This window comes from Camarhynchus parvulus, chromosome 5 (genome assembly GCF_901933205.1).
Source record: "Camarhynchus parvulus chromosome 5, STF_HiC, whole genome shotgun sequence".
Classification (NCBI taxonomy): domain Eukaryota; kingdom Metazoa; phylum Chordata; class Aves; order Passeriformes; family Thraupidae; genus Camarhynchus; species Camarhynchus parvulus.
Genome location: NC_044575.1, coordinates 34,361,370 through 34,388,963, shown reverse-complemented (window position 1 = coordinate 34,388,963; position 27,594 = coordinate 34,361,370). Strand labels below are relative to the sequence as shown.

The window sequence follows — 27,594 nt, the reverse complement described above, 5'->3', positions numbered from 1 at the left end:
ACCATTTAACTCTGATACTTCTGCTTTAAGCAGCTGTTATACTGAAAGAAGGCCTTCTGTTGGTATTGGGGAGTTTAGCTCCAATCCCATAAATCCCCTGCTTTGTGTTGTGTTTAGCAGAACTGAATGCTGTTTGTGGTGGTGTAATACCAAGCATCTTGGCTTCTTTTTGTTTGCTTTGGTCTGTGCGTATCAGCATTATTGTTGGTAAGAGTAAGTTTAGCTGAGGGAATTTTTGTCACTGTTGCTACAGTTGGTCCTTATACAATGTTTGAGAATCACACCATCAAAATGACTGTTTTGACACGAGAGTAGTGTATCTGGGGAAAACGAATTCAAACAGAAGATTTCTTGTATGTAATTTATCAAAAATGCTGTGGTTGAATTTACTTTTTTCTACAGAATATAATAACTTGTACCTCATGATACGTGTATTTCTACATACATACATAGTATGTGTAATATTGCAAATACTTTTTTAGGTAGAAAAAGTAGAGCTATTTGAAAAAAAGCAAATGGAATGGGAATATAAAGAGACAGCAAGCAATTTAAATCATAATAAATTTAGAGGGAAGTGCCTCTGGTATTTCTGAAATCCAGTGAAATGAGAAAAAATTTTGTAGTTTTTGAAAAGGATCAGCAGTTCCCATTTTGAAGAATAATATTTCACTGCCTCTATAAAAGAAAATTCTTAGGAATGCCACTGTGTTTGTGTATAACCTCAAAACATACCAGTTCATTTCTCTGGCTGTACTTGTCGTGTTTTTTTAGTTGCCAAAACGTGGAGTAGTGCATTGATTTAAAATTGAGTGGATTCTTTTGTAACATAGAAAGGGTTACTTGGTTTTGTTTTCAGAAGAGAGTCTTAGTTCTTTAGGCTGGGAACATGAAACAAACACAATTTTTTTGCTTCAGAAATCAAATAAAAAGGAAAAAAGTTACCTAGATGATAATCTCCAGTGTATAACCTCAAAGTTTTTAAAAAACCTTTTTTAGTTTAAACAGGATTTAATCTGATTTTGAAGCTCCAATTTCTCTGCATTGAAACAAATGATTATGATTAAATTTTGAAATATTGTTTTGAAACATTGTTTTATGTGCCTGGTAACTTCAGTCTCAAAAAATAGATATTTCATATTGAGTTGTCATTTAAGCATTGCATCTTAAGCAGAGCTAAAATATATTTCTTTTGGCTTCAAAGCATCTTTTAGGCAGACATCTGGGGAGAGATCATAGAATAATGGAATAATATAATATAATATAGACTAGAAGGGCACTCCAAAGAACATCTAGTCCAAACAGCTGCTCCAGGTCTAATTAAATCATCTTACTCAGGAACTCGTGTGAGGAAAAGTTACCAGCAGTGGCTGCAAGATACATTTACTTCTCTCTCATTTCCTAGTGGATACTGCATTGTTCACAGGAAGAGAAAGGCAAATCAGCTTATTTGCTTGGTGGTAAAAACATTTCAGAATATAGTGATAAATATTTTCATAGATGAAAAAATATATATCCTATTTGATAATAGTCTGAGAAGTGGTCCAGTCTGCCCTCAAAATTTCATTATACATTCATTGTGTTTTACAGTTTTGTATTTTACAGTTATGTGTTTTACAGCATAGTGAATTCTCATGGGTTTGTGTTTGCAGTTTCCCGAATGTGGTTTTTATGGAATGTACGACAAAATCTTGCTCTTCCGCCATGACCCTACCTCTGAAAACATTCTCCAGTTGGTGAAATCAGCTGCAGATATCCAAGAAGGAGACCTAGTTGAAGTTGTCTTATCAGGTAACTAAAAACCAATGAAAATTACTGTCATTCTTTGCAAATGAAAATATCCAGAGTAGTTTTCTCCCAATTGGATTTTAACCCAGCACAGGTGAGAGTCCATACAACCAAAAATTTCGTTTTTCTTGTTTCCTTTCTCAGACATATATTAGGCATATTATGCCTTTTACTTTTTTTTCTGTTGCCTTTTACTTTTTTTTCTGTTGCTCTTTTTTTTTCTGTGTATTTTGTAACAACTCCTTTCATCCATATTACTAGTTAAGCAACAGGTTAACTAGTTAATAGTGTTAATAAGCTAGTTAACGAGTTAATATTAATATTAATAAGCTTTTTGCTCAAGTCCTATGAAAGTGTCCACTGGAAATAGAGCTTTTTCAAAGCCCTGCATAATTTTGCTTGCCAAGACTGCTCTGATTCTTTACATGATCTATTTTTTAAAATTATGAGAGGAAGGGGAAAGCACAATCATGTGACTAATACAGAAGAAGTCTGAGGATGTCATTAGCTGTCAATAGGACTTGTCAAAAGCTTAGATGTAAGATATGAGCTTTGTGACTTGGAATGGTGCAGAGTTTGCATGGGTTTGCAGTAGAGTGGATGCTGGAACCTTAAAGGTGTAAAGGTGCTATTTGGCAGGTAAAACTTGGAAGATGGTTGAAGGGCTGAATTTTTGCAGTTGGAACATACAGTTAGAGCATCTGGAAAGATGCTAAAGTACAGAGAAATGCATGCCATATGAAAGTAAAAATTGCAACTGTAGAAGGGTGTAGGATAGTGAAGAGGAAGGCCAAGTCCTAATGGATGCTGAAAAGAGTGGAAGTTAGGTCATACAATCTAAGCGAACTGAGCTTTTAAACATAGTTTTCTTGTGTAGGACCCTATTCCATATTCTTTGTTTAGAATAGGAAAGAGTGAATAAGGAATAATGCATGTCATTCCTGTAAGTCATCATTCACCTTTTCCATATCAGGAAATAAGCTTTTCACTTTCAAAAAGATACCAGTAATTTGAACTTAATATTTTCTACAGAACATAATCACTCCACATCAGTAATTTTGATGCAGTGAAAAAAGTTAACAAGGGCTTTAGTGCTTTATTTGAAATATTGTTTATATGAAGTGTAGATCACATACCTTCTAGTTTGCCAAAATCAGGCAAGTAGCTATTTAAATCTTTAGGAGCAAAGGACAGCAAATGAAACTTCTAATATGTCATGGCCTGACTGATGGCACTATTACAAGTTAAACCTTCAGTTAGATGTCTCAAATTAAGCACATTTCCTCAATAAACACTTAAAAGTATTGGTGTCCTCCCTCAAATGAGCTTAAACTAAATGCAGCAATTCATTTTTGCAGACAATTCCTGTGTCATGTAAAGGGGGGGGAAGTATTCCCAGTTCTGCAACACTGAAAATGAGAAAGAAATGTACAAAAAATCTGTAATGTTTAAGGAATTATTCAAACGAATGCAGGCAGCTTTTTATTGAAAAATATTCAGACATGGTTTAAAGTTATCATGGATTTTGACAATAGTGCATATCAAAGTAGCTGTAGATGGGTTATCTCCTTTTTAATTAAAGGACAAAGTCTATCTAAATACAGAGCCATAAGAAGTCTTTTTCAGGATGTTTAATAATATGCACTGAAAATTTATTTTGAAGGGATTAAAAAAACCTTCTGGAAACAGACGAGATTGGTCTTCAGTGCTACAGTGTTTGATATTGAGTGCTTGAGTGGTGGAAGGACAAATGAAATACAATATGTGTTCAGATGCATTGCTGAACTGATCGAAGTGTTTTATTTCTAGCCTTCATTATAGAGAACTAAACAGAATATGCATTCTAAAGTTCTGTAAATTCAAGGTATATTATGGTAATTGTTTTTGAATGTCATGTCCAAAATGGCAGTAGAGCACATTGTTACTGCTATGGCTTTGCTGCTTAAAACGCCTTGTGCTTTGGGTCAGCATCCCCTGAGGCGCTGGTATCTGATGTCAAAAGCTGTACTGATCCACTGCATTCATTTTTTATTGCTCAGGTCAATACTGTTCAGAGTACAGAAAGCTGAACTGTCAGTCCTTGTATTCAGGATTATACATTCATTAGTATGCATTTTTTTTCATTGTAGTTTACTTAAACTTTATTAAAAAAGCTGGACCACCCATGATTTTTTTCCTACTGCATATGTTCTTGGCAGTTTGAGGATTAGTAAACATAATTGTTTTCTGGTTTACAGCTTATATTACAAGTTCTTGAAAGAGCTGAAAATTATCTACAGAAACTTAGAGGTGTTGCTCACTGTAGCTGAAGCACCTTAGTCTGTTTTAGTGAAGAAAATTGTACCTATAGATGTCATGCAATGTAACTGAAACAGTTTGTGTTAGAGCAAAAAATTGCTGGTGAAACACGAGAAATTTACTCAGCTCATATTGCAGCACCTGCTGTGCTTTTTTATTCCTAATGAAAATTATAATTTGCATTTTGCATGGGTGCAATACAATGTAGTATTTTAATGGACTGCAAGAATCATGTAATGTGCTGAACAAATGCTGTGTGTCTGTCAACTGACTCCTCCAGAGGAGATAAGCACAGGCTGTTGCAGTCAGCCAGATGAATTGTGGTTCAGTGCCAGTATAGATTCTGGCATTTTGGAACTGAAAGGTCAAACATTGTTATAAGGGTGGAAGCAGAAGTGTATGTTGAGTGTATGAGATTTGGTTAGCTGCACACTAAAAGAGGAAAATGGAAACTTTATTATGAATGTAGTAGCCCTAATAAATAAATAGTTTTACTTCTATTATTTTTTCCTTTTATTTTACGTATTTTTAAAAATATCCGTTTGAACACTTTATTTATGGGATTCTGATAGTATTTGTGTAGGAATATGGGAACACTTCAGAAATGTATTAGAACCAGAAATGTTGAATACCTTTGGTTTATTAGGCTGCACTCCTGGGCATTCATTGAACAACATCACTAATACCCTTCTGGCTGTAACTTACAACTCGCCATGTTTCCATTTTCTTAGCTGTGTATTTTCTATATTATTTTTTCTTAAAATATTGGAACGTTCATCTTTTCTTCAGATGCCCAAAGGAAGAAAATTCTTTACTACCTCTGTGGAAATCTCCGCTAATGTGTTCATTGAATCCAATATATACTTAGTTCTATGCATTTCAGACTGAAAAGGATCTGAATCTTTGGAGAAAGGATTTTATCAAAGTGTATTTGTAGGAAGGGTTCCTTTTATTAGAATACCATCAAAAATTACTAGGTAGCCCAGAATCGGGAAGCAAGGTACAGAAGTGGCAGTTTAAATTATAGTCAAAAGATGGCTGGAAATGAGTAGTCAGTCATTCAAAAACACTTAAAGGAATAGAAACCAGAAGTTACATCTTTTTAGATCTCTTTCTCTCTCTCTAAAATGTAGTTTTCCTGTTTGCTCAAGAAAAGTAAGCATATTTATGTAAAGTGAGTTTAAGCTGAAAAATGTCCTTCAATCTTGATGTGATCAAGTAGTGTTTGCTGAAATCTTCGACTGGACCTCTGAGAAGTTAACTTTCGTGTTCCACTCATGAAATAAAGGATGCAAACATTAATTACCAAAATAGCATAATGTAAAATTCACAATAAATTTGAATAGAACGGATTATTTTTGCTGTGATAAACTCACTTCTTTAAGTTAACTCCTAGGATTTTGGAGATCTTCAGTGTCATTTTGACTAGCTTATAAAAATAACTTATTTCAACTGCAATTTGTTGATGCTAATGAATTGATATTAATGATAGCTGCCCTATGTACCCTTTCTTTGCAGAGAAGGTAAATAGTTAACAAGTTCTTAATTTAAGTTGTTACATGAGATCTGGAAAATAGATCAGTTAGCCCCTTTCTTAAATGAATGATGTTGAAGATATTATTTAAAGCTGTCTGTAAATGCAATTTCCACCCTCCATCTTTGTATCTGTGACTTTTTTCAGAATAACTGTATTTGTTGTTTTTTTTAAATGGAGGCACAGACTCTATAGAAGAAGCTGACAGATGAGAATTGCTATGCTTCTGTGCATCTGTATTCTCTTTTTGAGTTCTGATTTTGAGGGCTTCAAGGAAACAATTACTTTAGATGTCTTTAGACTTTTTTTGTCAGCATAGTTTATCCTCTTCTGTACCTTGTTCATGAAGTTTATTAAAAACTGCTGTGTAAATTTGCCAGGTCTATTCATGATATAGAGAGAAAAAATTGTATATTTACAGTTTTAATATGGGTTTGTTTATAAAAATTCTATCTTGTTTTTACTGGGCAAAGTTCCATTGAGATGTAAGAGGTTTTGGCCTGCTGCTGGGAAGCAGACAGGGAAACGTTAGCGTCTTGTGTGAATTAGTGGAATGTACTTCATCTGCTTGCTGTGACCAGTTGTGCTCAACTTGGCAGGATTCCTGAAGCAAGAAAGTCAAATAGCAGCTATTTTACGTTCCCTTGCTGAGCTGATGAGGGCAGGAATTGATCCAGTGCTTTTGTTAAGAAGCTGTTTCTGTTGTAATACCACATAGATGGTAGATCACCTGGTTGTTAGATGTGGACCTTTTATTTTGATTCAGTACAGTATATACTGTCTATGATAAAATATACTGGGCTGAATAAAAGCTGTGGATAGCTGTACAATTACAGTAAATGCCATTTATCATAACAGGATTGTTGTGTTAGTTCAGCTTGAGATTAAACACTATGATATTGTATCTCTGAACATAATGTTATAGTACTTATATAGTTGGTCACAGTTTGTGATTTTGCTTTGTTATGATTGAAGATCATCCTTCTCTTTGTGCCTTCATGGCTATCTTAGCATGCAGTTTTCTGGTGTCTTGAGAAATACAAATATCTTTATTCTGTCTAAGATGAAATCTTTAGCAATTATTCTTCCTTTGTGTCCTTTCAATTTTTCTATGTGTCATTTTTCTTATTTCTGTAGAGATAAGGCTCATTTGTGATTAGGTTAAAGTTGATTGATTTTGTATCCCTCACTGTTCATTAGTCTAATACTGTTCTTGGGTCATGAATTTCAGATAGATGGATGTTTGAAGTTGTCAGAACTGAAAGATTCTTTCCCTTTTTTTGTTTATGTTTTTGTCATTGTCTTTTTTTCCATATATAACTGTGTTAATTGTTAGTTTCTGGACAGTGCCTGTATATGAGAGGTCACTGTTCCACTGCTACCTAATAGATCAAACATCCAACCTCATACATCTCTAATTGTCTGATCTTTTGAGAGAATACATTTTTGGTTTGTGCGGTCTTTAATGAAATTGTCAGTTCATTTGAGATATTTCACTTGGTTTTCCAGATTTAATGCAAACACTTTCAGTCCAAATGCTCATAAAGAAATGATGTTTTCACGAGAGAACAGGGTGAATGCTCAAATGGATAAATAACTGTTTATGACTTAGGAAGCGAAGGGTAGAAGTGCATGGTATTTTCACAGTGGAAGTAGGTTACCAGCAAGGCACTTAAGTCTGTGCTGTTAAATACATTAATGAACGATCTGGAAAGCATTACTAGTAAAGTGTCAGGTGCAGCAATGGAACAGAAAATGGCTTGTAATGTCACTGCCCTTGTGTCATCTACCTTTGTCACCTTCTCTGCTTCAGAGTATGATGATGTTGCTTTGAGAACTCCTCTTTCAAAATAGGATTCCAGATTTTGTCTGATCCAGTAATTCTTACGCTTTGTATTCCTATCACGTGACTTCACTGAAAAGAGACATAATTCATGTCACACCACTTCAACAGGCCTCACCTCAATAAGTTGTACAGCTGGCTTTTCAAGAAAGGTGGAATTGAAGCTGATTAGCCACATTAATTGCACTTAATGTGTTAAAAAAATGCCAGTCAACTTCCAAAGTGGACCAAATTAAATCTTGATTTTATTTGTATATTATCTTTATTTCAAAGGCTGTGGAGTTTAAAAAAACCCTTTATTCTCCTTAAAGTATTCTTAGTTCAGTGAGGCAATTTTTTTACCTTTCTTATTAATTTTTTCTCAGTTTTCTTAATATGATATATATCACATTCACCCGTTTAAAAAAGATTTTAGATACTAAAATTTTGACTGAGTTTAGCACAATCCACTTTGTAACAGTAGCTCAATATGTTATTCATGATTAATACTTCGGCAGCCCCCATGTCAGCTGATCCTTTCTCAAAAGACTTGAGGTGATGAATGAAACCTGGAGTCTGCAAAAGTTGCCAAATGTTTTAATGGATATTTGTGTGCTCATTTAGACTTACAATGCAATGCTATAATCTGATTAGCATTCGGAAGGCTTATAATTAGAAAGGCATTGGTGGAAAAAAGTGCATGATAATAAAAACCATATTTTCATCAAAGGACTCTGTTTATTTAAACAGTTTTATAAATTTATTTACTATTTAGTCTTTTGTTACATCTGTGGTATGTAAAACTCGCATATAACTATAAATTATTTTACTGGATATGTCTTTAATAGCATTTGAACTTTTCTTAAACATACAGTTGCAAAGTCCAGATTTCTTTTTGTGCACCTCATCACTAAAAATCTTCAAGCATATACCTTCAATATGTGTGTGTTGATTTATTTAAAGTTTATATATGTAGCTGAAGTTATAAGATTTTCTTTCTGTACCCTAATGGGTTGTCTTTTGCACACCCAGAGGTGTGTACACCTTGCTTTGGAGACCACTGCTATATGTTCAGTTGAAGTTGTATATAAGGAAAAAAAATTCATCTCTTTTTGAAATTTTTTAAACTATTTGCGTAAGAAACCTTCAATTAGTTTTTTTTCTCCTTTTCACAGTTCTTCATATTCTGCCAGTTGTTTTTGCTATTAACACAGATTTTAATTATAAAACTGCCACTATTCAAAGAATTCTCTTTTCGTCACCAGCCACCATCCCCTTTCATCAAATAATTACCTCCCCAGTAGGTAATTCTCACTAGCTACTAATTTAATGGGGAGCAAGGTTTGCTTCAGCTAAACAGAAAACTCTTTGATTTGTCATAAAGGGTTTTGTCTGATTGATTTGTTCAGTAGTTTGTTTGACCAGTATGTGCTTGATGAAACATTTGTATCAGTCTGTTTGTTAAATGACAGTAGTGGTCCTGAAGAGAGAGTAGCTATAAATGATTCAGCACATTGAAAAATAATGGGTAACCCACTTGGAATAACTTGCCTGCTTGGAATAGCATCAGACAACTTAGATACGTGGTCACCAGTGTATTCTACACTGCTCAGATGTATGTCAGGAAAAAAAATCTAGTGTTTGGAGGATCTCTCTGCTTTTTTTAGTTTTTATGAAGTTGTTGTCTCAATAACTCAGTACTTCAGTAGGCTTCAAATCAAATATGGCTTATGTAAAAAATATATCTTTCAATATCACTATTGAACTCATTGAATTTATTTCCATTGGCTCACTGCTGGCTTTGATTTTGAAAGAGCAAATAGAAATATGCAGTCTCATAGTAATTTCCAAAAAATTGTGTTTGCAGTCCTTTGTGCTAAGATACACATCTTCTTCTAGGAAGTGCTTGAGGTTTGTAGCTAAAAGTGGCCTGAGTACAAACAACCAATCGTCCTTCCCTTGGGGAATATAACAATTTGAAGTGGGAGCCAAGGAGTAGGAACTCAGGAACTGCCACAGATTGCAGTCTGTAGGTTTTTATATCTTGATGGTAGTTGTGACTCAAGCCTGAAGATATTGTCATTCCAGCTGAAATCTGGCTCTCTCTGACTTTCAAAGAGGCCCCAAGAATGTTTCTGTTAACATAGCTAAGATGTGACTTGTTGCCAAAAAGGAGGTTGGAGAGCTTTCCTGCTTCTTAGGACGTGAAAACTCCTATCACTGTAGTTTGGTAGTGCAGAAAGTTATTCTGCAGCAGTTATGCTTGTTTCCTGGTTTGTTGTTTTTTGTTTTGTTTTGGGGATTTTTGTTTGTTTGTTTTTGTTTGGATTTTTTTTGTTTGGGGTTTTTTTTTTTTTTTTGCTTCCTCTGTTTCTTGAGTCCAGTAAACTCTTACTCATTTCCTCTCCAAACAAAACAATTCCAGTCTTCCAGTCTTTTAATCTCTCTTTATATGTAGGTCTCTTCCATGCCTCTAGAGGTTTTCCTCATCTGTCACAGCTGTTTAAAGCAATTGAACACAGAATGTCATATGGGGAATATTAGTATCACCATTTCCTAGTGTTAATTTCTAGTTATTTTTGTGCATGGGCAAAATATTGGGTAAACGTGTTGTGAGTAGAACACTTTTGTCGTCTTCAGTGAGGAACTAAACATTTTACTTATGTAATTTTGACCTTCTGATCTACCTGGCTAGGCACTGGAGGTGTTTCTAGGATGAGTCATTATTGAAGTTTTGTAAACAATTTTAAAAAATCAACCACAATTCAGAACAATGATTAATTTATTTCTTCCAGGTTATGTCGTCTTGTACATTTATCATTTTTAATTTCCCTTTTTCCTTTTCTAGTGTTATCCTAGAAAAATTCAAGTGGGGCTGAGAAAACTGGATGGTTATATACAGTCATACTTCTGTTCCACATCTCTGATGGTCTCATCAAAGATCTGAGACCTTAAGAAAGCATTATTAATCAGACAGACGCTAAAGCATATTTCAGAAGTGGTCATAGTAGGATTTGTTGTTTCATCACCTTTCAGAGGCTTCAGGTGAGGCTGTCTGGCATTTAGTTCCTTTGGGTCTTCTTTCTCACTCTTCTTGAAGGTGGAAATGACATTTGCTTTCCTCCAGGATTTGGGCATTTCTCCCAATCACCATGATTATTCAAAGATTGTTGAGATTGGCCTCACAAGGACATCAGCCAGTTCCCTCAGTACTGCTGGGTGCATCCCATCAGGGCATCCAATAAAACAGTGCAAAAAAAACCCCCGAAACAATCCACTTGTATTTGTTCTGTAACGGTATATGTTTATAAATTCTTGGGGTGATTCTAAAAGATACCTAAACCTTTGCAGATAGGTAACAGTATAGTTAAAAATAATTTAATGTATGCAGAGGTGGTTCTTTCATTCCTTACTGAGTTCAACATAAGATTGTACTTTAAATTCCATAATACTTTTAGCCAGTAGCATTTATTCACCATATAATAAAAAAAATCTTAACCTTTTATGAAAGAAATTTGTGGGACTTAAATATGTTTTACAAGTGCTATGAATTCTTTTTGAGCACCTCTTCTTTTTGAGCTTTATTTAAAAATCCTTGGAAAATAACTGTGAAGATCATTAAAAAAAAGTCAGAGGAAATAAAAATGTAAAGGACTCACAGCATTTACTTTAAGATAATAATTTAGATTAGTCAGAGCATGGAAAAGGAGCAAGAGCCTTTTTTTTTTTTTCATTTGGTTGTTGCTCCTTAATGCCAGTAGTCAGAATCAAGTTTGAACACTGCATCAATAGCTCCAGTAAACCTGCAGAGTATTTAATTTTGTTTCCTATGCTAAATTGATACCTTTGCAGTGTTCTGTGATTAACAGGGCCTGAAGCTGTGAAGTAAGGTATTGCTGTTTTTTCCACTTGGGTGAGAAATGGGTAAATCCATAATGAAAGAATTGTGTGATGGGATTTCAAATGAACTTAAACCTAGTGAGCTATATAGTTTGTAGATTTGAAACTGTGAAATCATTCACAAACAAATAGAAGTACATAAAAATCGAACTTTAAAAATTCAGAGTGTACAGATGAATCACATTGACTCATAAATGTTAATCTTTTATTATCCTTCCTTTAAATTCTGAGCTAGCACTGGACAAATGCTTGCAAATTGTTTATTGTCCCCTTCAGTTTATTAGTTAAATCTCATGTCACTGATGTGACAGTGTAAACAACAGCCCATAGTGAATCTGGATACTGGGGCTTAAGAAGGAAGGAGATAAGAGCCTTACTTAGATGCCTCCCTTGCTGGCTCATTTGCTCCCTTCTCAGCCTTACATTTGCCAGCTTCCCACTGCCCCTCTCAGTAAGGAGGTAGCTGCTGGCCAGGAAAGGCTGGGCACAAATTCTTCTTTGTTCATGCTGTGCCACCACTTGCAGCTACCAACCATGGGCGTCATTGATCAAAACTATGGTGGAAGTTCTCTGGCCTCCATCTCTCTCTGATCTGTGGGATCTTCCCCTATTTCCAGCATCTTCCCCTTCTTTCTGTCATTACTGTTTCTTTCTGGGACCTTTCTTTTCCTTTTCCATGGCTTTCTGGACACCCAAGCTCATGTTTCCAAATTAAATGGTCCAGGTGCAGCAGCACAGCATGTTATCAGCCTTGTAGCAGGTGATTCAGTTTCTTGTATCTCTGTCACTGGAGGACTGAGGACATGCAGCTTTTTATAAGTCTGGGTATTATAAAAAAATTGTGGGTAGCCTGTACCAGTTGCATTTAGAAAGTAGCAGGCTTCTGCTCAAGAGTTCCAAATTCAGTTCTGAAAATGTATCTCTCTCCCTCTGTCCCCACCTTTATAGAACTGTTTTTACCTAAAGCATTGGGATAAAGCAATAATAGGTAAAGAAAACAAAATGAAATTTATTGTATTAGAAGGATTTTCCCTGTATATAAAATCTAGAGCGGTAAAATACTCACATTCATATCCAGAAAGGATTCAAATTTTCCATATTAAAGTTACCCTACTTCAAAGCAGAACAAATAAAGAAACAGAATGATTATAAATGTACACATGTATAGAATTTAGGAAGTAGTTAGTTTAGTTTTTAATTCACATTTTAGGATGGAGATCAGATATGGAGTCTTTGGCTTGTATGAACTGCCAGAACTCTGCAAACTTAAATGAGACTCTAGAAACTCAAACTGTATTTGATTGCCAGGATTGGAACATTGAAACGAATAAAATGGTTTCCTTTCTCTTAGTCCAGCTGAGCTGTATACTCAGTCATTAATTGTTATTGTTTAACCAGTGCCTGAAGTTTAGTAGTGTATAGTTGTGAGTTATATTAATTTTTTAAGTGATGGATGCCAGCAGTTGTAAGGACTCAAGTTACAAATGCCTGCGGGAACTCAACAGAATACATTACTCTTAAATGCATTCCAAATGGGAGAAGGTAGCAGGAGAATGCCTGCTTTTTCTAGATACAAGATATTGCTAGTCTTGTGATTGATGGTTTCTTCTGCCATGAGAGGCAGGGATGCAAGATCACAGTGGCCATTATGTGAAGCTCTGTTACTGATAATAGCAGAATCTCACCTCTGCTTATAGTTAAGAGTGCTTTTGGACTTGGAACACGAAATGGTGAAGTAAATAATTTGCCTCTTTCTGAATGCAAGACCTTGCCTCTCTGACTTGCAATGTTTTATATTCCAGCTGTGCTGAATGTTAGGTCTGCTACTGAGCCCAGAACAAGGAGTACTAGCCATTAACAGCCAAGTCATTAATAGACCTGATGAAATAGTCTTGTCAAAACTGCTGCAGTTTCAATGCCTGTGTTTTGGTGATACTAGGAAAGCTTAAATCGATGATGATAAGGTAATCTGAGAGTTAACAGTGCAGCAGTGTCATATTAAGGACATAAAATTGCAAACTTTTCTGCAGAGTAATTAAGTTTTTTAGGATGTGCTTATAGCCATATTTGGAGGCCTCCCTTTTTTACAGCATAATTTTACATACCGCCACAAAATTGTCTTCACCCCATCAATACACCGTCAAAGCAAAAGGGTAGCCTGATTACAGATGGTTTTTACCAAGAAAAGCCTTAATTTAATTTGGAAAAACCCCCCATATCTTCCTCTTCATCAGCAGGGCTTTGATTTTGGGTTTTTTTCAGTGATTTACAGGATATATTCTGAAGGTTAAAGCTTTGAACATTAATGGCATTATGAAAGGCTTCCTAGACATGTAATTTAAAAAAAGTTGACTGACTAGATGATAGGAAGAAGTTTGAAAAAAGGACCTAATTTATAAATCACTTCCTAAGGCAAAACTACTCATAGGAGATTTTGATTTCAAGTTTGCTTCTACAGGGGAAAGTATGTATACTTCTCACAATCCCCAGTTTTTAAAGCTATTTCAAGATAATATATTTTTAATCCGTTATCTAAATTATTAAACTAATTGAAGTTAACTGAGTTACTGATTTTTATCAGACTTTTTGTGGGTTTGGTGCACTGTTCATACTATTTGTAAAACTACCCAGTAAATCAATGTACAACTCCTCTCCAGTCTTCCAATTTAGTATGTATCGTTGATTCAAAATAGAACTTGAATACAGGCATAACGTTAGGTTATTCAATGCAATTGTCATGAACTTAGATACATAAATCCTTTGCTAGATTGAGATGTGGACTATTTTTATTGTACATATCTCTTGTTTTAATAGTGGTTTGGTTGTTACTTTTATGTTTCTAGAAACAACCTCAGGAAAATCTGTTTTTATAAACAAAAAGTTCACATCTCTAAAATTCACATATATGTTACCAAAATTCATAGCTATCATGTCTTGAGGGTGTTAATAGTACAGTCTTCCTTGCCTTCTCCTAGGAGAGCAGTGCACACTCACTGAGTATCTTGTTTCCATCAGCTTCTTGATTTTATATTTCCGCATGTAAATTTAAGGTAGAGACACAGTAGCAAAGAAGGGTACATTGCAGTTCTGTTGGAAGCTGGTAGGGCATAGTGTTCTTGTTTTGCTCCATCTCCTTGAAAAAGCTCCTACCTACATGTATACATATCTTTTCTATGATCATTTCATTTGCAAATAATCAGAGATGTAAATCACAATATTCTTCATAAAGCTGTAGGTAAATATGCCATGCAATATCCATGAACAAAAGTCTGGAACAGAAGAGATGAGGCTCAAAACTCCAGATGGAAAGTCTGAAGGAGACAAGTGGAGAGATTGGAAGGCTTAGTGATATGTTTATAGTTGAGTTCCTGAGCAGATGTCATAACATGTTGTAGTGTGTTGTGTGACTGGAGTTTCCAAAATGCTGAAGACCATGTCTTCATCACATACATGTTGTGATTTCATAGACCAGACTAGAGAAGAGGAAGTGAATTATCCAGGGTCAGTATGATTTGCATCTATAATTTGATCTTATGCAGCTGCTGATCTATCACAGCTCAGTTGGTACCCATATGTGGTAGGACCAGAGAGGTGTCTGCTGCCTGACTGTGACAACTTTTCCTCCTGTGGCTGCATGCTGGTGATAATAGAGGCCCCAAAAAGAAATACTTCTTGAACTTCACAGATCAGTGATCTACTAGGAAGGTGTTGTCTGAATTCCTATCTTCAATATGAAATTAAAGAGGGAAGTTAATATGCCTGTATTTTGTTTTCTTTGTACAGATGAAGTATACAAATGTATATTTGTATTTTAATAACATAAAAATATATTTTGAAGCTTTGAGTGCTTGACCCTTCCAACATACTCTTTGATTTGGTTGGAAGTGCAGAAAAACATCTGTCAGTGTCCACAAAAAGACGATTCACTCTAAGTCCTAAAGTCAAATCACAAGAAATCTGTTCAACATCTAAAATATGTTCTGAAGGGAGGGTGTCAAGAAGCTGGAGCCAGGCTCTTTTAGGTGGTGCCAAGCATTAGGACAAGAGGTGATGCACAAAAACTGATGCATGGGAAGTTCCACCTGAATATAAGGAAGAACTTCTTTACTGTGCAGGTGACCGAGCGCTGGAACAGATTGCACAAGACTGAGAAGTCTCCCACACTAAAGATATTCAAGAACCATCTGGAGCAATCCTGTGCCATGTGCTCTAGGATGACCCTGCTTGAGCAGGGAAGTCGGACCCGCTGTGGTGTCTTCCAGACCCAACCCATTCTGTGATGAGCTGTGTTTTCTAGTAGATCACTGTAGTATGGAAAAAAATGGAAAAATAATATATTTGAACAAATGTTTGAAAGCCCTTGAGTGGAAAATATGCCTTACCTAACATTTTTAGATAAATACAAAACTATTTCATTTAGTTTCAGGATATTTCTAATATGTTGGACTATTTTATGAGGTCCTAGTGTTATGAATAAAGTAAAATTTTGTAATATAGCTTTTTATGATATAATGCCGAGAGAAAAAAGGGAAATCCTGAAATAAACAAACTGTTAAATGATTTGCATTGTTCTAGTAAAAACATTTTGAAAAAGTGAAGTTTGATATGATTGCAATCATTAGATCCTACTTTTGGGGTGGTATTCTAAATACTTTTATTAATAGATCTTAAGACTGGTTCAGACTAGAAACTTATTTTTCTGTGGACAGTTTTGGAAAAGAGTAGCAGGTTTTTGCAGAGAAGCAACTGAGACCAGATGTATGTCTTTATTGATACTCTCCTCTTGTCAGTTAAAAATGTTTTCTTGATCAATATGCAGATTTTTGGTTCTCTTTTCATTAGTAGACAAAGAGCAAGCCAGGGTATTTGGATCTTTTAGGAATTCCTCTGAATTGAACCATTAAAAACAGGGGCTGGGTGGGGGAGGGGTTGTTTTGGTTTTTGGGTGGGTGTTTTTTTTTTTTTTTGAGTGTGTTTTGGTTTTTGTTGTTTTTTGTTAGTTTGGTTGGGGTTTTTTCTCTCTTTCTTTCTGTTAGGTGCAAATCAGGAATGTATTTCTGTTGAAAGACAAAGTATTTCTGTTAAATGCCTACATACCTATTGCATTCACTCTGATATCAGTGAAGAGTAAGCACGCCAGTAACTTGTTTAAATGGCAATCTGAATGAGATCAAATGTTTACATATGTGATTAGTATTTACAACATTTGACAGATATTTCTTTAGACTATCTGACATATGTTTAAGGTAATAAGAAAAGGAAAATATTTCATTTAAGTCTGTTTTTCAAAGTGTTGTGGTACTGTCTCTGTGTTATAAATAGTTAAGAAAAAAAATTAATTAGTTATTTTTAAAGCTTGCACTAGTGCTTTTAACAAGCCCCTCTAACATTTGGAGCTGTAACACCAGTTGCAGGCTCATGTCACTTTGTAAGAAATGCACGGCCATCTTCCATGTTGCCCTGCAAGGTTTTTTTTCTCTATTGAAATTTGGGTATATCATTACATGTTTTGTTCTTAAGCTCTAATATATATTTTTAACTTGTGTGATCAGTTCACTGATACCAGCATGGGCTGCTGAATTAATTATACCAAGTGATCAGCAGAAACAGACTGTTTTAGATGCACTTCCATTTGTCAAAAAAACCTTGAAGTATTTTTTTACTGGATGTTTTCAGTTTATTTTATGTACATACACCTTGAAAGTGTAGTGAGTAAAGCCTGTAAAAGAGTGTTTTCAAACATTTCTGACATTAGATTGAACTGTGACAATTTTTGGTAAATGTTGATATGCGGTTATACTCCTGTGTTTGATTGGAAAAATGTTGTCAGAGACGTCATTGCTGCAGGTTTGTAAATACAGCTTTATGCTTTTTCCACTGGTCATTGTAGTATGAAGGCATATCATCACTCTTTTTATCTTCAAAATATTATGCAGTAAACAATTCCAAATCCAAGGTTCAGCATCATAGTGGCCAAAAGGAGTTTTGCATTGTTCTGTGGTGAAATACCTAATAAGTGAAGAACAGTACTTATGTTACTTTTTATTTATGTTAATTTTGTGTATGATCTTACTGCTATAGCTTCTGCTACATTTGAAGACTTCCAAATCCGGCCCCATGCTCTGTTTGTTCATTCATATCGGGCTCCAGCCTTCTGTGACCATTGTGGGGAGATGCTCTGGGGGCTGGTGCGTCAGGGACTCAAATGTGAAGGTAAGCTGCAGTGACATGTAATTTTTCACTCTAAAGAAGAGACTTTCCCATTCTACTTCTGTGTGTTGTGTCTAATGCTGCTTTTAAATTAGTTGGAGACAGTAAGACCTGTCAAAGGAATTAACTGATTAAAGAACTTATCTTTTTGACTGCTCTGAGGCATCTTGGATATGGGCCTGTAACCTTGAGTGTAAAAAACTTTGGTTGATATGTAGTTTTAAGAAAAGGCTGCATGTCTTACCCTTCCCTTACAATTTTTAACGAGCCTGTGTCTTGCAGTAATTCAGATTATTTAACTGATATTACTGTCAATCCATATGAAGTTGTAATAGCTAAGTTTTCTCACTTTGCCACACCTGTTTGACTTCTGGTAGACTAAATCCAATAGACTATACCATTTGCAGTGAGACTTTCTTACCTTCCAACTGCTGGTCATGGAAATTTCCTGCACTTTGAGACCATAGATTTTGAAAAATCAGAGAAAAACCACTGGTTGTAGATGTATCTATTTGGAGCTGATAACATTGTCTCTCTAACAATTTGCTAGAATAAAAGAGCAGGGTAAAGGGAAAAGGGTAGAGGGAAAAGTTTCATCAAATTTAAGGCTAATGGTTTTGAATTTGTGTTGTTTTTGAAAAATCCAAAATTACTTGCTTTTTTGACTAGTAAACCATAATCGGATGGCTTTAAATTTCTCTTTTTAGGATGTGGTCTGAACTACCATAAGAGATGTGCATTTAAAATTCCCAACAACTGCAGTGGTGTACGGAAAAGACGCCTGTCAAATGTATCCCTGACAGGAGTCAGCACCATTCGGACGGTTTCTGCAGAGCCCTCACCCAGCGTCTCAGATGAAGCCCTTCTGGTATGGGATTGCCTAGCGGTAGAGGCCGTGGGAGGAGCTGAGAAACAAAGATATTTAGTGCTATAGGATCTGGTTTTGCTTGTTACAGACTACAGAGGAGGTGGTATGTAAATTATAAATTAAGGGAAGGCATCTTGACGTAAAAGGGAGGTCACCAGTTTAAGGTATGTGGGATTAAGGTGTGTGTCACTTCTGATACTCCCAGGAGTCTCCTCATTTGTCAAGAATTAGGTTATTTTAAAGGCCTAAAGCTGCCATCCATGCTAAATAAGTAGCTGGATCTTGAAGAATCTCTTCTGGAACTAGATGTTGAATTTCTTCTGTATCGGACCATTATTTCTCTTGGCTTATTGAATAGGAAAGGTTTGCCTCATTAGAGCACGGTGACCCAGACACCACAGCACTAAACTGAGTGTCTGTCACAGTCAGGTCTTGTTAATTGGAGCCTGTGTGTTTGGCATATTTCTGGGTGTTCAGAAGAAAGTAGGAGAAATCTCCATTAGATGTTAAATGGCTCTTTGTGGTGAATGTATTTATATGTCTGTATTTAGATGTGTAGAGGTATATGTAAATGTACAGTATACACAAAAGCATGTTAATATATAGTATACTTGTATATTCATTTATATATTAGTTTTCTGAAATGAAAGCAAGATGTTGATTGGAGTAAATGACCTATTTTTTATTTTTAGCATGTTTGTTCTTTTTAGCACTCGTGGTCATAATATACTTAAATAGTTAAGATTCTACACAGTATATAAATGAATCTACTACTAAGTGAAGGTTTTGAAAACCTTAAGGCTTAAAAGAGAGGAAAGAATTTATAAGTACACACAACAATTATCATGTTTTCCTCTCAATTAGAATATTAAACTTATTAAACTTGACATACTAAAAGGACACTATTGCAAATTATGTAGACATGGTGTTAGATGCAGTACCATCTATGAACCATAATTATGTACTTATGCTACTGATTATCATTAGTCTAAAGCTACTTGGAAATTAAGGTTAACATTATGAATCTGTATTTTTAATTGAAAAGCTGCATAAATGAGTAAGGTGCTTAAGTTCTGCAAACTACAGCAACAAATGTTTACGGATTAATCATAATTCTCAGCAGGTTGTTTCAGAAATTACTTAGGCCAGGACAGAAAAGTCTGAGGAAGACTGGCCCTAATTCTTATCTCATTTAAAAAAAAAAATTCTTAAAAATATTGTACAAGTGAGCATCCTGGTATACCATCTATAAATATTCACTTCACTGTACAGTTAAAATGTAGCAAAACTTTTTCAGTTTGAAAACATTTTAAATTGTATGACTGTTTTGTTTGCTGACACATTCTTATACAAAACACCTGTTTTGCAAAGCTGTATATTTCAAAATGTTTGACAGCATTAAAATTGTCAGTGGAGAGATGCAGTGTTGTCTATACTGCAGGCTGTACTTCTCTGAGACCTTGTAAACACTGGAGTCCCTGTATTGATGATTCAGAACATCACACATGCTCACACATGTGCACGCCCAAAGAAAATATATTTGCAGTAGGTAAAGGGATGGGCCTGGAGAAATCAAATAGTTTTCTTATCTCACTTTTATTTCATGAAATCCTAGTATAATTTACCAGGTTTTTGGAAATGTTCTCATACATGGCTTCTATATGTCTTTTGTTCTGTTTAGTTTTTTTTCCTTTAAATGTGTTTCCATTCCTGCCCTCCCACCCTGCTTTTTTTAAGTGGCATAAGCTTTGTCAGTTCTCATGTACCAGATCTGTCCTTTGGACTCATTTCTTCTGCAGTGCTTATGAGATAAGTTTTATGGCAGTTTATATGGTGATGCCAATCAAGCCATGCACTTTGGAATGTCTTTCATTTTTCTACAGTCTGTGTGAATATACTGAAAAACATCAACTTTGTTCATAAAAGTATGGCATTAATTAATAATATTGATGTGTTACTTGAATAACTGCTAACAAAATATAATCTCTGTTATAGCTATCAGTTCTTCAAATAGGACTAAAATAAATGTATTTTAACCCCTAATTACCATGTAGAGTCAGAGCAGTTGAGAAAGAATAACTTCTGGAGATCTTTGATAGATGTAATTATCAAACTGAGTTGTTTCTTATTTTTTTGTTCATGTTGTGTGCACCTGGTAGGAGACACAGCATGTAAACCTGCCTTCTGGAAAAATGGCATGTATAAAGTGAATAAGTTATGTCCTGTCTTTTGAAATTTTGTAATCTAAAAATCTTTGAGGCAGGATAATGTGGAATAATGCAAAATGTACCTATACTTAATTATCCTTGCATAGGGAACCACAGAAACAGTTTCAGTTTGGGTATAAATGTTTTCATTAGCCAATAAAACATTTCGTTTGAGCTGAAAATTGAATGGGGACTATATTTGAGTACAGCTTTAAAAATCTACCTCCAAAGAATAAAATCTTCTTTTGATTCTTAACTTAGTAGTGTAAAGCTCATCAACAGAAATACTAAAAACTAAGTAGAACTAGGAGGATACAATGCAACCCACATTTTTATGTCTCAGCTCAAATGCAGTTTTAAGCATTTATTCTATAAAAAAGAATGAGAGTATAATATGATCCCACATTCATGCTTGCTTCTAAAATAACATTATTTTCTGTCTTTTTCTCCCCCTTATTTCTTTGTTCTGTTTTTTTCTTCTTTCCAATTACTTGTCAGTCTCCTGTCAGCCCTGGCTATGAGGTATGTACTGAATTTACTCCCTACCATGCTATTAGCAACATCCTCCTTTATGATTATCAGTATGAATTTGAAGGCATGCAGGAATTAAATCAGATTTCTTAAGTCCAGATTCCAAGGTGAAGATCATAATTCTTATGCTAAACAGTAACATTAGTAAACATTAAAATATTTCAATACAAAAGTGACTTTTGCATTTGGTAGGCATCAAAGAGGTCATTGGTTAGACTGAAGCCCTATTTTATACTGGTAGTAACACATGGGGAAAAAAATTACCTTCACTTTCAGGACTTGGTAATTTGCTGGAGTAGAAAATAAATATTTTATTTTTAAGCTGAACAAACCTCACATTCAAATGCTCACCAGCATACACCATACTACCATTGGGGTAGCTCTTTCTTTCAGACTGTGGTGGAATTAAAAAAATTTATCAAAGAATTTAAAAAAATCCCCAAACAGTCCAGGATTCTATATTTCTGTGGAAATAGCCATGAACATTGTACAAATAAGTTACAGCTCTATATAAAAAGAGTATCAAGTCTAAATAAAAAAGAAAAAAAAAAGAAATTTAAGTGGGTGATTAATTTCAAAGGTTGTTCTCTTTGACTTTCAGTATGGATTTTCTAAAGAAGTTTGGTTTGTGTTTAAAGTTTCAAAAGCTTTTGAAACTAAGAAGTGTTGGCATCTTTCCCTTGCAGCATGTATTTGGGATGCATGTGTTAAAAATACTAACATTTTAGAGATATGACATAGTTAGTCTGAGGAATATTTTGTTGTGCTAAAATGAAGATTTCCATGGCCAAACATTTATTTCTTTGAAATAAATAACTTTATTTCCTGTAATCATAGGATGGCTTAGGTTGGAAGGGACCTTAAATATCATATGTTTCCAACTCCCTACAATGGTTCGGATCATCTTCCACTAGAGCAGTTCCTCAAAGCCCCACTGAACACTTGCAGGGATGAGGTTTCTATTTCTTCCTAAAACACATTCTTACTGTGTGGCCCAGAATTCCAGCTCCACAGAATATCCATAAAGCAATACAAACATGTATATATAAACCACAGGATTTGTAACATCTAAGATAATTGTGTTCTAAATACAGTCTGATCAATGATGAGTCCACCAATCTGGATGATGGTGGTTTACCCTAAAGTAGCAGTAATTAAATGTAGGTGTGGAAAAAAAAAGGCATTTGGAAGAAAAACAAAATTGTATTCCTCTTGTGAAAAGATGTTCGTTATCTATGGTTCTGCTTCAAAATATATTTATATGACACAATAGTATTTTATTTCTATTTTTTAATATATGTTTCCATTATTTTGGGAAGGTTTATTTGTTTTCTAGAAGTAACAAATATAGTAAGGTCATTTTATAAACTCACTTGAAGTGATTTCTCAGAAAAAGTCTAGTTTTTAAAATAGGAATGATGTGTCTTGTGTGGCATAGGTAAGTGGAATGTTACATATTATCTTTGCTTTTTGATGAAGAATCAGGATTTACAGTTCTTTTTTGCTAAATAATTTAAAATTTAAAATGTATGTAGTTTTAGTTGAAAAGACTATTTATGTATCACTGACAGAATACAAAGCACCAGGTGTTGCTTGCCTCTGTAGATTTGTTATAAGCAGAACTGGCTTGAGGCTTTTTAGCTATATATAGAAGAGTGATTCTGCAGAACTAGGACAGTAGATGCTCTGGGAGGGAATTGTCTTGAGTCGTGGGTGGCCATTTTCTCTTTCTTCCCTCACACCCAACACTTAATACAGATGCCCTTTTGTCTTAGCCCACTGAAATAAGGAGTCCTTGTTTCCAGTGACTCAGAAATAGCCACTCTAAGAAGCCTTTGTTTTCCACTCTCCTACAGAAGATGCATCTCCTTTTCCCAGTTCCAATCCCTACACTGAACTGGATAAAAAGGCCCTTGAGGGAGGGAATAAGAAAGAGCTGGGGTGTTACAGCTGAGAGCATCTTGGTGTCTTAAACCACCTCTAATTACAAGTCCTTTTCTAATGGCTGAAGTAGAGGTCATTAGACCAAAGATCTTCAAAGGCAAAATTAATATTTTCTTTTGAAGGCACTTGAGTTAACTGTGAATCAGTAGTGTTCTGTTTATTCTTGTCACCCTCAAGTTATCTTTCCATGCTCTGGTGATACACACTGCACATTCCTCTCTGTCTGAATGGGAATTTGCTTTCAGTGTGCCCATATATTTAATAAAAACCCCTACGGATAGAGCTCCTGGAGTTTCCTCCAAAATCTGGAGTTTATTTAAAAATAATAAAAGGTGAAATAGAGGCTTTGAGTAATTAAACTGATTAGTGCCAGATGCATCAAGTCAATATAGGGTCATGCACTAAACAGAACTAAGAATTGAGAACTCAGTGGATCAGACACTGAAAGTTGAATATAGGAATTTGAATTAATTCCACAATCTTTTATGTATTTTTTAATTTTCTTGCCTTTTTACAATAATTTAAAATAGTTAAACAAATTAAAAGTCAAAACCAAAAAGTGTTTCAAATGTCGTTCTCTTGAAGTTGCATATCTATGATATTCAAAGCAGTACATCTAAGGAAAATTAGGAGCTAGGTTCTTGTAGTTTCTAAGTACTAGGAAAAGGGTTTGCACATATTGAAAATTGCCAAATGCTGCAGCACACATTTTACTTCCCTGTAATATCTATGATGCATCATTCATGATCATTTGGGTTATTGTGGATTGGTACACGATCCCAAAACGTTATTTTGAGGAATATGGGAATCAACACAACCTTTTATCGCCCATTATGTGGCCTAGGTGTGTTCAGTGGTGCTTTCCCTCCCTTATAATATATAACTTGTTTTTCTGTATTGGTAACATAGTACTGTCCCCAAACTTAGTGCAGGCCTCTCCTAGTAGATTTGTCTATATCTCCTCTGTCCAGAGCCAAAACTTTCCAAACCAGTGTCTGTGGTTAAGCCTAAAGACCTGTCAGTTATCCCTGATTTGGTAAGGATGGAATGTAGACAGTGACAGATGGGACACATTTATACAGGCATTGGGGGGGAAAAAACCCCAAGATTTTATATGATAGGATGAATCAGAGTAGTGCAAAGACTATCTTAAGGGTTTTGTATTGAACTATAATTTGGCTATGATACCTTTGTGTCATCATTTGTGCTTTTTCTCCCCTTCTTATTAGCTTTATTCAGCAGGCATACCCAAGCTGCCAGGTCTGGCTTCTAATGTGGGCATTCTAATACTGCATGATACTTCCATGAAAAAAACTTATTAATTAATAGACTTAAAATTATCAAGTACATGATACAAGATCAAACTAAACCTAATATTTTTTAATGAACTTGTGTCTGTAAGATGCTGGAAAAAAAGCTTTGTGCTATGTAAGTCTTACTATGGCTGCTGGTACTAGCAAATCCAAAAAGAAAGGGCTTTTGTTTTGGGAATTCTCTGATTCTGAGGAGTCAGCATAGTCCTACAATGCCTCCTGAAACCCAGTAATCTTCTATTGGTACTTTCCAAAATAAGACAGGTTATAGACAGAGCATTCAAACCACTGTCTGCTGCTATTGATGTCTGAGTAGAAGAATGGTGCATATAATAATAGCCATCTGTGGATAGTTTAATATTAAACAGCTTGTACTGAAGTCAGTTCTTTGATGTGTTTACACATGGGAAAGTGAAATGTTTTTCAGACCATAGCTATCTAACTGTGGTGCTTGTGGGATTAAATCATACACTTGACTTGGAGAGGAGTGCAAGAAGCCTTGAAAGACAACACAGTTGATTGCAGTCTAAGTGTGGTATTTCAGTATATTTAACTGAAGATTTGTTTCTTTGAATTCACTTAATTGCAGTCACATAGTTTAATTTGTAAAAGAAAGTCAACATTTGCATTGCATTAAAAACAGAGTTCCTGTGGTTACATAGATATCTAACATCTCACTTGACAGTAGCTTCCTGTGAGGAAATTGTGTGTGAACATATTAAGGCTTTATCCTCTGCCTTTAATATGGGAAGGAAATGCATGTTTCAACAAGTCTGTTTCAACGCTAAAAATGAAACTTCATCTAAACAGTTACTGCTGTTTGTTTTTTTAAAATAGACATCACTTTTCTCTGTTGTCCAAGTAAATAAAAATCCCTAGATTGTAGAAGTTTATTCTTTTGTTGAGGCAAACATTTCAATGTTGTAGGAATACATTTGTTATTTCTGATTGAATATCTCGGTGTAAACTACAGGAATAATGTTGCAACACTTCTTAGATGTTGAGCTTGCAAAAGGTTAGCACTTCTTTGGGTAAGTTTTGAAAAAACCCAAATATTTAGTAGAGTATAGGTTGTGTAGCCTGTTCTCTTCTGAGTGAAGGTTACTGACTTGAGCATGTTTCCATAAGCATGATTGCCAAAATGGAAGTAGTTGCTTTCTGACTCTTACAGAACATGAAGGTTTTGGTAAAGCTTTTCAGAATCCCTGGGATGTGTTTAGTGTGACTGTCAAAACCTTTTAAAATGGGTGAGGCAAACAGCAGTCTCTCTTACGTTTTAGACTAGCCCATGCAACTGGATTGCAGAGCTGGTCTTTTTCTTTGTTCCCAAGAGCCCATTGGGTCCAAGCAGTCAGATTTTATTGCTTCCCATTAGTCCCTTCAGCATCTCCCTACAGTTTCTTTCACTTCTGTGCCTGGAAGGAATAGATGTGAATGCTGCATGATGGTCAAACTCATCCAGGTGATAGGAGCAGCTTAATCCATTGGTGGGGAAATCAGTATTTATTTCAGTTTCTTAATTGCAGTGTAATTTTGCAGTGTATTTGGACAAGGTAGAAAAGACAGGAAAGATCTGCTGGGCTATTTTTACCTTTGGGGGACTGTCTTCTTCCTGCAATGACTGTACAATGATTTTATGCTTCTGGCTAATGTAGACAAATCGTTGTGTCTTCTAGTAGCTTTCAACAAAGCTCACCAGAACTCACATGAGGTGCTTCAATATATTCCAAAAATTCAAAGAAATTGAACAAGAAGATGACGAAGCAAGCCATCAGTTAAATAAAAGTCATGGGGAATGCCCCATGTTGGGGAAAAGATTGGCACATCTGCCTTCTTGGAATTAAAAAACCAAAAAAACCCTAAACGTTTTCTTTTTTTTTCCCCGAAGTAAGAGTAAGCAAACTGGATTCTATTAGGTATTGTCACAGTTAAAACATTATGGAAGTGTCTGGATGTGATCAGTGTCACTGGCTTAGTCGGACAGTCCAGTATTCAGTATATGCACACATTTCTTGGTGTTTGTTGTCACTTAAAAAATCATACTCTTGAGCTCTTAAAGTATAGATTACCTTGCTGGGATGATTGTTCTAAAGGACTATTTAGTATTTGGAACTGTGCAGGCTGTTAGTTTCCATGGTGTAATCTGGTTAAGCAATCATTTCCTGGGAAGTTTCCAGACTTGCTGAGTCAGTAGTCTGGCTGGCTACCAGGAAAAACTCATTTATCTTTCTAACAAACCAGGTACACCAGCTGAAGGAGGAGGTGCTTTGTGGAGGAGATTCTTGCTTTTCCAGTGACAATAGTATAGTTCCTGGTTTCCTATGTTTTCAGGGGCTTAAAATTGTGGCATCTGATGCTGGGAGTGCTAGAAGTTAGAGTTGAGGGATCTTGATAGGACTTTTGGACAATATTGGGAGGAGAAGCTTATCTGGCAAGAGAGAGGAGGTTCTCCTCCTAATCAGTCAGTCATCAGAGGGTGTGGAAGATGCTCCAGCTGCTGCTGCCATGAGTTATCTGTCACCACCTTCCCTTCCCCTGCTACCTTTGAGCGGGACCCAGCAGGCACATTGCCTCTGGCTGCAAGAGGGAGGGAATGGAGTCAGACATATCAGGACTGGGCATACAGGAGTGAGACCAGATCTGTGAATTCTGATGTCTTTTCTAGCATGGGAGAAGGTGAAACTTGGCTTTACCTCTTGACCTTAAGTCACTGTAAGTTGAGAATTGCTGGTGCCTTACATGGTGTGCTGCGGTGCTGGCACGTAGCAGCCCAGCGCTTGTGGAATGGCGAAGAAAAGCTGAAATACTTTTCTCTATAAATTTGACTTGAAGACTGATGTCTAGCAGTAGGTTTTCCAGTGTTTTATCTTTTGTTTAGTATGCATTACTGCTTGAGCTTTAGAGAACACTTATGAATTACTAACAAAAGCTTAGTTAATTGTCTGTTCAGGAACACAGCTTTGCAGCCATGTGAAATGACACTTGAAGTAATTATTTCAGAAATTATAACTGTGCATTGACTAATACAAATTTTGAGAAAAAAACCCTACCAAACAACACAACAAAAGCTTTATTAATGATAACTCTATTTGATCAAGGCTGATGGTATGATGAGTAACTGTTTCAGAATTATCTCAGAAACAATCAACTCAATGTAGAGCATCTAGAATTCACTTTTTGTT

At 35.5% G+C, this 27,594-nt stretch overlaps 1 protein-coding gene across 7 annotated transcripts in view; it reads left to right on the top strand.

The window, feature by feature from the left end:
• PRKD1 (protein kinase D1) overlaps window positions 1-27,594 on the top strand; it is a 116,181-nt gene that overhangs the window by 55,986 nt on the left and 32,601 nt on the right. For 6 of the 7 annotated variants that reach the window (XM_030950539.1, XM_030950544.1, XM_030950542.1 and 3 more), the window contains 4 exons: window positions 1,650-1,788; window positions 17,421-17,552; window positions 18,257-18,417; window positions 21,123-21,146. In XM_030950539.1, coding sequence (XP_030806399.1) covers window positions 1,650-1,788; window positions 17,421-17,552; window positions 18,257-18,417; window positions 21,123-21,146 — 456 coding nt within the window. The remainder of the gene's footprint in view (window positions 1-1,649; window positions 1,789-17,420; window positions 17,553-18,256; window positions 18,418-21,122; window positions 21,147-27,594) is intronic. The other variant, XM_030950540.1, reaches the window with a different exon arrangement.